The following is a 12,106-nucleotide window of genomic DNA, read 5'->3' on the forward strand; positions in this document are numbered from 1 at the left end:
AAGAAAAAAGCCGGAAGTGGCGCTGTGGCTCAAGTGGTAGAGTGCTAGCCTTGAGCTGAAGAGCTGAGGGACAGCGCTCAGGCCCAGAGTTCAGGCCCCACGACCAGACCCCAAAAAATAAATAAATAAATTTTTTTTAAAAAATAACCAACACACACTGGGCTGGGAAGTTGGCTCAGTGGTAGAGTGCTTGCCTTGCATGCCTGAGGCCCTAGGTTCGATTCCTCAGCACCACATAAGCAAAAAGAAAAAAGCTGGAAGTGGCGCTGTGGCTCAAGCAGTAGAGCACTAGCCTTGAGCTGAAGAGCTGAGGGACAGTGCCCAGGCCCAGAGTTCAGGCCCCACGACCGGACCCCCCAAAAAAATAAAATAAAATAAAATAATAACCAACACACTGTCCTAGCAAGTATGAGGCCCTGAGTTCAATCCCCAGCACAAAAAAATTAAATCATAATACTCAACACAAAAAAGGGCTAGAAGCATGAATTGGCAGTAGAACACCTGCCCATCACGTGGAAGGCCCTGAGTTTAAATCCCAATACTACAAAACACACACACACAAAAAAAAAACAGAAACAACATGTATGTCTATCATGGAAAGATGTACTAGTTTGATGGAGACCTAAAACATAAAGAAGATTAGAAAGATCTTCTAGCCTAGCACCATTGTCAAGCCTATAATCCTAGCTCAGGAGATGAGATCTTGAAGACTATGATTTGAGGCCAGGATGGGCCCAGCACTGGCACTAAACAATAAATGACATGAAAGTGCTAGAACATGTGAGGGTGACAATGATTGATAATCACCTGTGACATCAGTGACTGAACTACCCCTCCTTACCCAGCATGAACCAGCATGTATGAGAGAAACCTCCAGGCTTCCTCCCTCTTCTCAGGACGGTAGGTAAAGGGACTTTCCAGTATGCCAGTGTCCAAGGTGATCCACTGTTTCTGAGGCTTCCACACCGCATAGTAAATAAACACTGCCAGCTGTGAGGGAGGAGCAGGCATGAATGTTAACCACACCTTGCCCATTAAAGCACACAGCAGTGGGGTATTGAAGTGATTAGCCACAACACAGACTGGGCTTACAAGATGAACACAACTAGATTTCTCCACCCACTGTGACCACAGCCTCCTTTCTCCCTGATTGGGAGCATCAATAGATCATAATGTAAAAAAAAAAAAAAAAAAAAAGAGGGTGGAAATGTGGCTTGATGGTAGAGTGCTTGCCTCGCATGCATGAAGCCCTGGTTTCAATTCCTCAGTACCACATAAATAGAAAAAGCAGGAAGTGCTGCTGTGACTCAAGTAGCAGAGTGCTAGCTAGCCTTGAGCAAAAGAAGCTCAGGGATAGTGCCTAGGCCCTGAGTTCAAGCCTCAGGACTGGCAAAAAAAAAAAAAAAAAAAAAAAAACAACCTGAATCAGGCACAGGTGGCTTACACCTATAATCTTAGCTACTCAGAAGGTTGAGTCAGCCTTAGCGAGAATGTCTCTTGGCAAGAAAATCTCTGAGACTCATCTCCAATTAACCACTGAAAAGCCAGAAGTGGGAGTTAAGGCTCCCTGAGTACAAATCCCAATACTAGCACCAAAATAAATAAATAAAAATAAAAGCCTTGAATGAATCACCTCTCCTGTTCTTTGATACCTTGCTGTCTAGCACTGGGTTCTCTATCACCCTCCTCCTGCACTCACACTCACACTCACACAGAAAAGTAGCAACACTCCCATAACCAAATGATGGCCAGTGTCCCAAAGACAACATCAGACGTCCTTCACTCGGTGATACGATAAGATGTGCACTTCACCAGTGCTGTCCTTGCCCTGAACCCTTAACTCCAATCTAATTATGAGAAAAAGACATGGGATAAACTCAGACTGGGAGACATTCTCCAGATACCTGGGCCTCATAACCTCCAAGGCTGGGAAAATCCACTGAGAAGTGGTCATTAGTCAGAGGAGGTTGGGGAGACAGGACAACTAAATGTAGCATGAAACTCTGGATTTGAGGGAACTAGAGGAAGAGAAAGAGGACACTAGTGGGAAAAGTGGTAAAATCCAAGTAGTCTGGGCACTATTTAGTTAATAACCCGGGTTAGAGCTGGAGGCATGGTTCAAATGGTAAAGGGCCCACCTAACAAGCTTGAAGTTCTGAATTCAAACCCATGACCTTCAGAGACAGACAGAGAGAGAAAAAAGGGGGAAAAAAAGAAATGTTTCCATTAGGAAAAGAGAATTTTACCAGCAGATAACCTTAGTTTAGATCTGCCACTCTTTCTACCAACTTGCCTTATAGATTTTTTTTTTTGGGGGGGGGCCCGGTCGTGGGGCCTGAACTCTGGGCCTGGGCACTATCCTTCAGCTCTTCAGCTCAAGGCTAGTGCTCTACTACTTGAGCCACAGCGCCACTTCCGGCTTTGTTCTTTTTGCTTATGTGGTACTGAGGAATCGAACCCAGGGCCTCAGGCATGCAAGGCAAGCGCTCTACCACTGAGCCACCATCCCAGCCCCCCTTATAGATTTTTGACTTAGACACCTATATAAATCATTGGAGCTCCTTCATTCACACCCTATTGTTTCTGAGTTTCTAGAGAACTCTGCTAATATCATCCCTGATAAGGAAGCTCCTAAAGCCATACCTCACAGGTAGGCACACATTGCCAATTCCTCCCTAAGACCTCACCTTATCGGAGGATGAGCTTGGTATCTGAGGAAGCTTGATGAATGCTAGCATACTCCTTAAGGAGTACCTCTGGGGAGTCCTTTAATCTCCCTGAACCTTGCATTCTTTTCTGGAGCTCAAGAGAACTGAGCAGAAGCCAGGTGCTGGAGAATCATGCCTGTAATCTTAGCTACTCAAGAGGCTGAGATCTGACAATGATTGTTCAGAGCCAATTAAGAAAGTGAGACTTTTTTTTTTTTTTTTGGTCCGTCATAGAGCTTGAACTCTGGGCCTAGGCGCTATCCCTGAGCACTTCAGCTCAAGGTGAGCACTCTACCACTTGAGCCACAATTCCACCTCTGGTTTTCTATTGGTTTATTGGAGAGAAGAGTCTCATGGACTTTTTTTTTGGGGGGGGAGTCTGGTCATGGGCCTGAACTCTGAGCCTGGGTGCTGTCCCTCAGCTCTTCAGCTCAAGACTAGCGCTCTACCACTTGAGCCACAGAGCCACTTCCGGCTTTTTTTTTTCCTGCTTATGTGGTGCTAAGGAATCAAACCCAGGGCCTCATGCATGCAAGGTAAGTGCTCTACCACTGAGCCACTTTCCCAGCCCTCATGGGCTTTCTTGCCTGGGCTGGCTTTGAACCTTGATCCTCAGATCTCAGCCTCCTGAGTAGCTAGGGTTATAGGTGTGAGCCACCAGCGCCCAGCTTGAGAGTCTTATTTTCAAACAATCAGCAAAAAGCCAGAAGAAGAGACATGGCTCAAGTGGTAAAAAGCAAAAAGCCAAAGAAGAATGTTAAGACCCTGAGTTAAACAAATCCCCATGTTGCCTGTTAGGTCCAAATAGCCAGGTGTCCTGAGCTTAAGACCCTAGGCCAGTGCCTTGACTTAAGATCACTCCCGCCTTACCCTCTCTCCTTGCCTGGCTGTAACCCATTTGGCTGGCAACAGACCAGGGCTTTGACAGACACCCCTGTCTTCCTCCCTCCATCTCTTTGGTTGTGATCCATTTTCCTGTTATCTATGTTCCACCATTGTTCCCTCCCTTCCTCCAGCAGCAACCCATTTCACAGGTTTCTATGTCTCACCATTAGTTACTTTTGTACCAAGCCCTACCAGAGAACTCCAGCATTCCCACAATCCCACTATAAAATGTCATAGCCAGTACATGGGGATGAGGCTCTAGCTCTAGGTGGTCACTCCCCTCCACAGACTTTCTCCCAAAGAAACCTGTGCTGGTATTGAGGCATCTCGTTGTCTAGTCTCTGTGTCTTTTGAATCTAATATTGCCCAAAGTGGACATCCTTGGAGAATCCTACTTTTTCCCCTCTGAAATTCAAGACAGCCTGTGACTGTTCTAAACATAAACCTACAGTAACTTTACCAGTCAATCTAAGTTGGTTCACAAGATAAAACCAAGTTGCAACTCCATGGTTCCATGATTTTTTTTTTCTCTTTCTCTCTCTCCTTCCTTCCTTTCTTTCTCTCTCTTTCTCTCCCTCCCTCTCTCTCCCTTTCTTCCTTTCTTTTTCTTTTTTTCTTGTCAGTTGTGGTGGCTGAACTCTAGGCCTGGGCACTGTCCCTCAGCTTTCCAGCTCAAGGCTAAAGCCCTACCACTTGAGCCACAGCACCACTTCTGGCTTTTTCTGCTTATGTGGTATTGAGGAATTGAACCCAGGACCACATGGATACGAGGCAAGCACTCTACCACTGAGCCAACCTCCCAGCCCACTCTTTCTCTTTCTGCTGTGTTTTCTGGAGTTTGAACTCAGGGCTTGGGTGGTCTCTAAGCTTCTTTGCTCAAGGCCAGTGCTCTACCACTTGAGCCACAGCTCCACTTCCAGCTTCTTTTGGTGATTAATTGAATATTAAAGTCTCATGGACTTTCCTGCCCTGGCTGGATTCCAACTGTGATCCTTAGATCTATACCTCCTGAGTGGCTAGGATTACAAGCACAGGCCACAGGTGCTGGCAGGTTCTTTGGTGTCTAAGGACACTAAGGACCCTATCCGCTGAAATGAATAAAGGCCACTGAAATAATCACTGCTGAATAGGAGCTTTGTATAAAGAATGAAGCCTAAGGCTTGGTTGACAATGACCAGAGAAAAGGCAGCTGGGAAAGGATCCCATGGAAGGGGTGGGGAGGAGGGTAGATGTGTTTTGAACTTATTCCTGTAGACCTTTATTTGTTGCCTATACTAGAGCTTTTTGTTGTTGTTGTTAGTCCTGGGGCTCGAACTCAGGGCCTGGACTTCTTTTGCTCAAGGCTAACACTCTACCACTTGAACCACAGTGCCACTTCTGAACTTTTCTGTTTATGTGGTACTGAAGAATCGAACCCAGGTCCTCATGCACGCTAGGCAAGCACTCTACTCCTAAGCCACATTCCCAACCCCAATACTAGAGCTTTAACTCAGGGTCTTGAACTCTTGCTTGGCTTTTTCTGCTCACAGCTGGTACTCCACCACCTGAGCCACAGCTCTACTTCTGGCTTTTTGCTGGTTAATTGGAAATAAGAGCCTCAGGAACTTTTCTGCTTGGGCTGGCTTCAAACTGGAATGCTCAAATCTCAGCCTCTGGAGCAGCTAGGATGATAGGCATGAGCCAGCAGCCCCTGCTGGGAGCTCTTTCACATACCCAGTCTCTTCTCTGCCTTGGTCCCTCTCGTCCTTCTGCACCCACTGCTTCCTGTTGGAATGTAGGCTAGTGCCTACTGCCAGTGTTTACCTCAGCCAAGCTGATGGAGATGATGAACAGTGGAGGTGGGAGGCAGTTGGCCCTCTCCAGGTAGGTTCTTCGGACATGTTCAGGAAGCATCCACTTGGAAACAATCCTATGGACTTTTCTGCTCTTGGGGAGATCTTTACCCCCCAGACCCTCTCTCATTTTCTCTTCCTCCAGCTCTTCTTTCCTTTCCCTCTCCATATTCAGAGTCACATTCTCCATCTCCAAATCCTGAGTAGCAGCCATGATGCTGGGTTCTTCCTCCACCTGAAAAGCAAAAAGGGTTGGCACTTTGATCTGCAGGCAATGGTTCTTTCTTGAGTTCTCTAGCACTGAGAGGCCACTGCTAGGAGTCCAGGTCTTTCCTGGGTATAGATAGAAGGTAGATGAAGATGGAAAAAAATCATATAGAACTCCTAATTGGCCTCAATTTGAGTTTTCCCTGTATTGTTTTACATTTTATAGCAGAGTCTGGACTAGTTAATTTTTTTTTTCAATCATGGGGCTTGAATTCAGAGGAAAGGCATTGTCCCTGAGCTTTAGGCTAGTACCCTACCTCTTTGAGCCACAGCTTCTGGTTTTCAGGTAGTTAATTGGAGATAAGAGTCTCACGGACTTTCCTGTCCTGACTGGCTTTGAACCACAATCCCCAGATCTCAGCTTCCTGAGTAGCTAGGATTGCAGGCATAAGCCACCAGCATCCAACTTGGATTGTTTCAATTTTTAAAAATAAATTTTAGAAGCTGGGGAATGTGGCTTAGTGGTAGAGTGCTTGCCTAGCATGCATGAAGCCATGGGTTCAATTCCTCAGGTAAACAGAAAAAGCTTGAAGTGGTGCTGTGGTTCAAATGATAGAATGCTAGCCCTGAGCAAAAGAAGCTCAGGGACAGTGCCCAGGCCCTGAGTTCAAGCACAGGACTGATAAAAAAAATAATGATTATATTATTGACACGTACAAAGTGGTTTCATTGTGGTATCTCTGTGCATGTGCGCAGTATATCCCCTCACCCTCATTCCCTCGTCTCTTTTGCCCTCCTCCTTCCCAACACAATAGGCTTCATTGTTCTATTGTTCTTTTTTCTTTTTCTTTTTGTTTATTTTTTTCAAGTCCTGAGGCTTGAACTCAGGGCCTGGGCACTGTCTCTGAGATTGTTTTGCTCAAGGCTAGCACTCTACAACTTGAGCCACAGCACCACTACTGGCTTTTTCTGTGTATGTGATACTGAGGAATCAAACTCAGAGCTTCATGCATGCTAGGCAAGCACTCTACCACTAAGCCTCATTCCCAGCACTCATTGTTCTATTTTTATACATGCATATAAGTACTTTAATCATAGTCACCCTCCAACACTCTCTCCCATTACCCTCCCTCTTGTAATTGTTTTTAAAAGCATGGAATCTAGTACTCCTATGTCTTAGGCATGTAATAAATTTTGTGTATTCTTTTCCCTAAGAAGTAAATTTCAAAAGGAAGTGTTAGGCATAGTGGTACACACTGTAATCCCAGAACTTGGCAGAAGAAGTAGAAGGATTGAGACTTTAAGGCTACTCTGGGTTACATACATAATGAGACCCTGTCTCAAATAAATAATAATAAAACTTTTAATGTAAAACTAAAAAGTAAAAAGCATGTGGTATGAAGCCGGGTGACTAGAATTAAAACACAGTACTAACCAGGCATAAAGGCCCTTCCTCTACTTCTAGGAAACATTCGAAAACCTGCCCATCTGAAAACAACAACAACAAGACATTCAGACTGTCTGAGTCTCAAATTACCCCCTTTATATTAAGCATTAAACTAGGGCTTTGCACTTGCTAGGTAGGTATATTAGCATATGACTATGCCTACAGCCCCCTTTTTCACAGGCTTTAACTTTCCTAACTCTTCTCCAGGTGGCTGGGGATGCCAGACACATATACCACAGTGCCCAACCATTGGTGGAAATGGATTCTCTCAAACTTTTATTCATTGCTGCCCTCAAACCTCAATCCCCCAATCCCTACATCCCAAGTAGCTACGATTGAGTAGATTTGAGCCATCATACTCAGTTTCAAATTACTTTTCTTAAAAATTACAGTTAGTGTCGGGAGCCAAAAGCTGAGTCTCTCAACATAATAGGCTTGACTATCTCACTGGAACATCTTGAGGCTGAGTTTACAGAATCCGACCCTCATCCTGCCCTAAATAAACATCCTGCAACTGCTAACCACCACCCTTTCCTCCTGCCCTAAGTAAACAACCTGCACTGCTATGGCCAATGAAAAAGCTTCCTTAACGGCCAATGAAAAAAGCTTCCTTATTCCAAGCATATAAATACCGCTGTGTGAAAAATAAAAATTTGCAGCTTGATCAGAACCCTTGTCTTGCTGTCATTCTTTGTGTCTCTTGTCCCTTCATTCCTTCTAGCTTAGGTTCACTGCCCTCGCTGACGTCCTGCGGGTCAGGACAACTGGCGCCCAATGTGGGGCACGAGCCTCTGACTAAGGAAGGAACGCCGTCCTCCGGGAAATCTTGGCCAAGTACAGTTCGAGATCGCCTCGACAGACCCCACCGAGAGATAGATCCAGGAGGAGAGTGGGGCCGGCACAAGGTAAGTGACCCACCATGGGACAAGCAATGTCGTCATAGGATCTATTTCTGTCAGACCTCAAGGAGGCCTTCAAGACACGGGGAATGGGGGTTAAGAAAAAGGATTTAGAATTATTTTTCTCAAGGACTTGTGTCCTTGGTTCCCCCTTGAAGGAACCATAGATGCAAAAAGATGGCAAAGAGTAGGAGATTGTTTAAGAACAAGCAGCCCCAAGGTGGCTGCCAGAATGCTTGATAAAACAGGTTAATGGCTTATCACAACCCAGGGGAAACCTTCCCCCTGAGGATGATTCCTTTTCTCTTACAGATGCAGCTAGAACTCCAGATGTGGACCCTCCTGTTGTTTGAATTTATTAAATAACAGATTAATCTCTTGGCTTCTAAGCCCATACAGGTTCATCACCTTGATATGGCAGACCAAGGCATTGAGATCTAGGACTTACCCCAGGCTTTTAATTAGTGTTTTGCCACGAGCTTGTTCCAGTGGGAACCCCCCCCCCACCACCCATATTCTTTTTTCTTTTTAGAAAACCCTTCTATAACTCCTGACCATTCAACGGGCAAGACCTATTGCCATAAGGGATAGGTTCGCCCCTCCTCCAATAGGCCCCTCCACTTGGGGGAGGATGCACCTATGGGAGGAAGAAAAAATGCTCAAATCAAGGGTGCAGGTAAGACTGCAGGGGGATGGATCCGCGAGATCCCAAAACCCAAGACCCCTGAGTGGCAAGCTCTGGTGCGTGACGATTGGCATGCATACCCACAAGCCATCTCCTCAAAAAACATGCCAAGGCCTGTTAAATTCCCCACCCCGAGTGAGGACGCTTGCTCAGGAGCAGAGAAAAACCCTGGGCCCTTAGAGGAACAGAGCCTCTGTCACCCCCTTAAAAAGAGCAGCCAACAACTGATTGTCAATTTTCTAAATAAGAAAGGGGGATATGTCGGGAGCCAAAAGTCGAGTCTCTCTACATGATAGGCTTGACTATCTCACTGGAACATCTTGAGGCTGAGTTTACAGAATCCGACCCTCATCCTGCCCTAAGTAAACATCCTGCAACTGCTAATGACCACCCTTTCCTCCTGCCCTAAGTAAACATCCTGCACTGCTATGGCCAATGAAAAAGCTTCCTTAACGGCCAATGAAAAAAGCTTCCTTATTCCAAGCATATAAATACCCCTGTGTGAAAAATAAAAATTTGCAGCTTGATCAGAACCCTTGTCTTGCTGTCATTCTTCGTGTCTCTTGTCCCTTCATTCCTTCTAGCTTAGGTTCACTGCCCTCATTGACGTCCTGCCGGTCGGACAAGTTAGCAGCCAGTGCTAGTGGCTCACGCCTATAATCCTAGCTATTCAGGAGACTGAGATCTGAGGATAGCAGTTCAAAGCCAGCCCAGGAAGGAAAGTCAGTGAGACTTATCTCCAATTAACCACCAGAAAACCAGAAGTGGCACTGTGGCTCAAGTGGTAGAGCACTCGCCTTGAGCTGAAGAGCTCAGTGACAGCACCCAGGCCCAGAGTTCAAGCCCCATGACTGATTAAAAAAAAATTATGGTAAAAACCAGGTGCTGGTGACTCATGTCTGTACAAATCCTAACTAGTTAGAAGGATAGGAGTTGAAGATTGAGGTTAATCAAAAAGCCAGAAGTGGGGCTATTGTTCAAGTATTAGAGTGCTAGCCTTGACCAAAAATGCTCAGGGACAGCACTCAGGCCCTGAGTTCAAGCCCCAGGAACACACACACACACACACACACTATAGTAAAATACAAAGAACATGAAATTGACCATTTTAACCATTTAACAGTGGCATTGCGTATATTTATTGTGTTGTGCAACCGCTACTACCATCTAGTTCCAAACCTTTATCATCACCTTCCACGTACCCCAGACATATAAAATAGTCATCCCCCAAACCCTCTTCACCATGCCTTGGCACTCACTAATCTGCTTCCTGTCTCTGTGGATTTATCTATTCTGGACATTACATATAAATGGAATTATACGACATGTGGCTTTTGTGTCTGACATCTCTCAGTTAACATAGTGTTTTCAGGCACTGATAGCTCATGCCTATAATTCTAACTATGTCAGAGGTAGAAATCAGGAGATTACATTTGGAGGCCAGCCTGGGCAAAAAGTCCAGATCCTTTTCTCATTCTGCAGCTGGGCACAGTGGCAAGCACCAACAGGTCCCAAGCAACATGCAAGGCTGAGATTGGAGGATCACAGTGCCAGACCAGCCCAGGCAGAAAAGCCCAATCTCCAATACTCGGTCTCCATGGAAAGGAAGCTGGACACAGTAATATTTGTGTCTAATCCCAGCAATAACAGAAAGCCTAAAGAAGGGGGATCATAGCTCAGGCACATATCCAGGGAAGAAGGAAGAGCCTATTTCAAAAGAGCCACTTTGTGGAAAATGAACTATACAATTTGTGCATGAGGATGAGAGGGAAAAACTGGGAGAGAGCAAGGGAAAGGGTGATATCCAAATAAAATGTATTCATTACCTGACTTATGAAACAGTAACGCCTCTGTATATACCTTTATAATAACAATTTTTAAATACTTTAAAAAGTAGCTACTGATAGGGCTGGGAATGTGGCTTAGTGGTAGAGTGCTTGCCTAGCATACATGAAGCCCTGGGTTTGATTCCTCAGTCCACATAAACAGAAAAAGCCAGAAGTGGTGCTGTGGCTCAAATGGTAAGAGTGCTAGCCTTGAGCAAAGGAAGCTCAGAGACAGTGCCCCGGCCCTGAGTTCAAGCCCCAGAATGGGCAAAAAAAAAAGTAGCTAGTGATATAGAGCTGGAGATATGGCTCAAGTGGTAAGAGTGCTAGACTAACAAGCAAAACAGCTCTGAGTTCAAACCCTGGTAGCACAAAAAAGAAAAGAAAAGCATAATGTTTTCCAGGTTTATCTGTGTGGTAGCATAAATTAGAATTTCCTTCCTATTGCAGATGAACAATACTGTACTATATCAACACACCACATGTTTTGTTTATCCAGGAATATTAGGTTGTTTCTACTTTTTGCTAATGTAAATAAGCAGCTATGAACATCACCATGCAAGTTGTTTTTGTTTTTGTGTGTTTGTTTGTCCATTGTGGGGCTTGAACTCAGGGCCTGGGCACTGCCCCTGGGCTCTTTTGCTCTAGGTTAACACTCTACCACTTTGAGCTACAGTGCCACTTCTGGTTTTCTGGTGGCTAATTGGAGACAAGGGTGGCACAGACTTTTCTGCCTGGGCTGGCTTCAAACTGTGATTCTCAGATCTCAGCCTCCTAGTAGTTAGGATTGTAGGTATGAGCCACCAGCATCTGACTGCCATGCAAGTTTTTGTCTGAACAGCAGCTTTCAGTTCTTCATGGCACATCCCCTAAGTGGCATGGTTGGATCACATGGAAATCCTATGCTTATTGGGAAACCCTCAGATTCCATTTGAAAGAGAAGATGATGATAGTAGTCACCTCGTGGCATTGATGGGAAGATTGTTTGAGATAATCTATGGAAAGCACTTGGAAGAACATCTGGCTCACAGTAAACACTGTAATTATTAGTCATCATTGGCAATGGACAGACGGGTGGGTGTGTAGATGGATGCATGGGGCGACGGAAGGATAGAGCTGAGCCCACAGCTCATTTTCACAGGCAAGGGATGGGGAGTTGGGTCAAATCGAATTAATTTCCAATTAAGCTCATTAGGCAAAGTTCCACATTGTCATAAGTTATATTCAATGAATTCAGGAAAAAGAATCCTTTTATTTTTCTTTTCTACAGAAAAATTTTCAAAAACCAAACTCTTTTTCTCCACCCTCCCACTCAACCATGCACCACAGGCAGACATTAAACTAGTTCACATACAAGCTATTTTTATAAATTCTTTGAATATTAACAATTATTTCTCTCACTTTTGCCACCTTTTTTTTTTTAAGGCAGGGCCATGCAATGTTGCCATGTTTTCTGGGCTGGCTTTGAACTCACAACCCCCCTATTTATAATCCCTCTTCTTTTTTTTTTTATTGTGAAAATACTGTACAGAGAGGTTACAATTACATGGGCAAGGTAATGAGTACATTTCTTATCAAGCATTGTAGCCTCCTCCTTTGTTTCCCCTTCCCATCCCT

General features: G+C 44.9%; 1 protein-coding gene across 1 annotated transcript in view; it reads right to left on the bottom strand.

Annotated features, from left to right (window-relative positions):
- Positions 1-12,106, bottom strand: part of Rhbdl2 (rhomboid, veinlet-like 2 (Drosophila)) — a 64,838-nt gene that overhangs the window by 35,405 nt on the left and 17,327 nt on the right. The window contains exons 2-3 of the mRNA XM_013016908.1: positions 5,397-5,660; positions 842-990 (exon numbers count right to left, since the gene is read on the bottom strand). Of these exons, the coding sequence (XP_012872362.1) occupies positions 842-990; positions 5,397-5,639 (392 nt within the window). The 5' untranslated portion in view covers positions 5,640-5,660. The remainder of the gene's footprint in view (positions 1-841; positions 991-5,396; positions 5,661-12,106) is intronic.

This window comes from Dipodomys ordii, unplaced genomic scaffold, assembly GCF_000151885.1.
Source record: "Dipodomys ordii isolate 6190 unplaced genomic scaffold, Dord_2.0 Scaffold33, whole genome shotgun sequence".
Lineage (NCBI taxonomy): Eukaryota > Metazoa > Chordata > Mammalia > Rodentia > Heteromyidae > Dipodomys > Dipodomys ordii.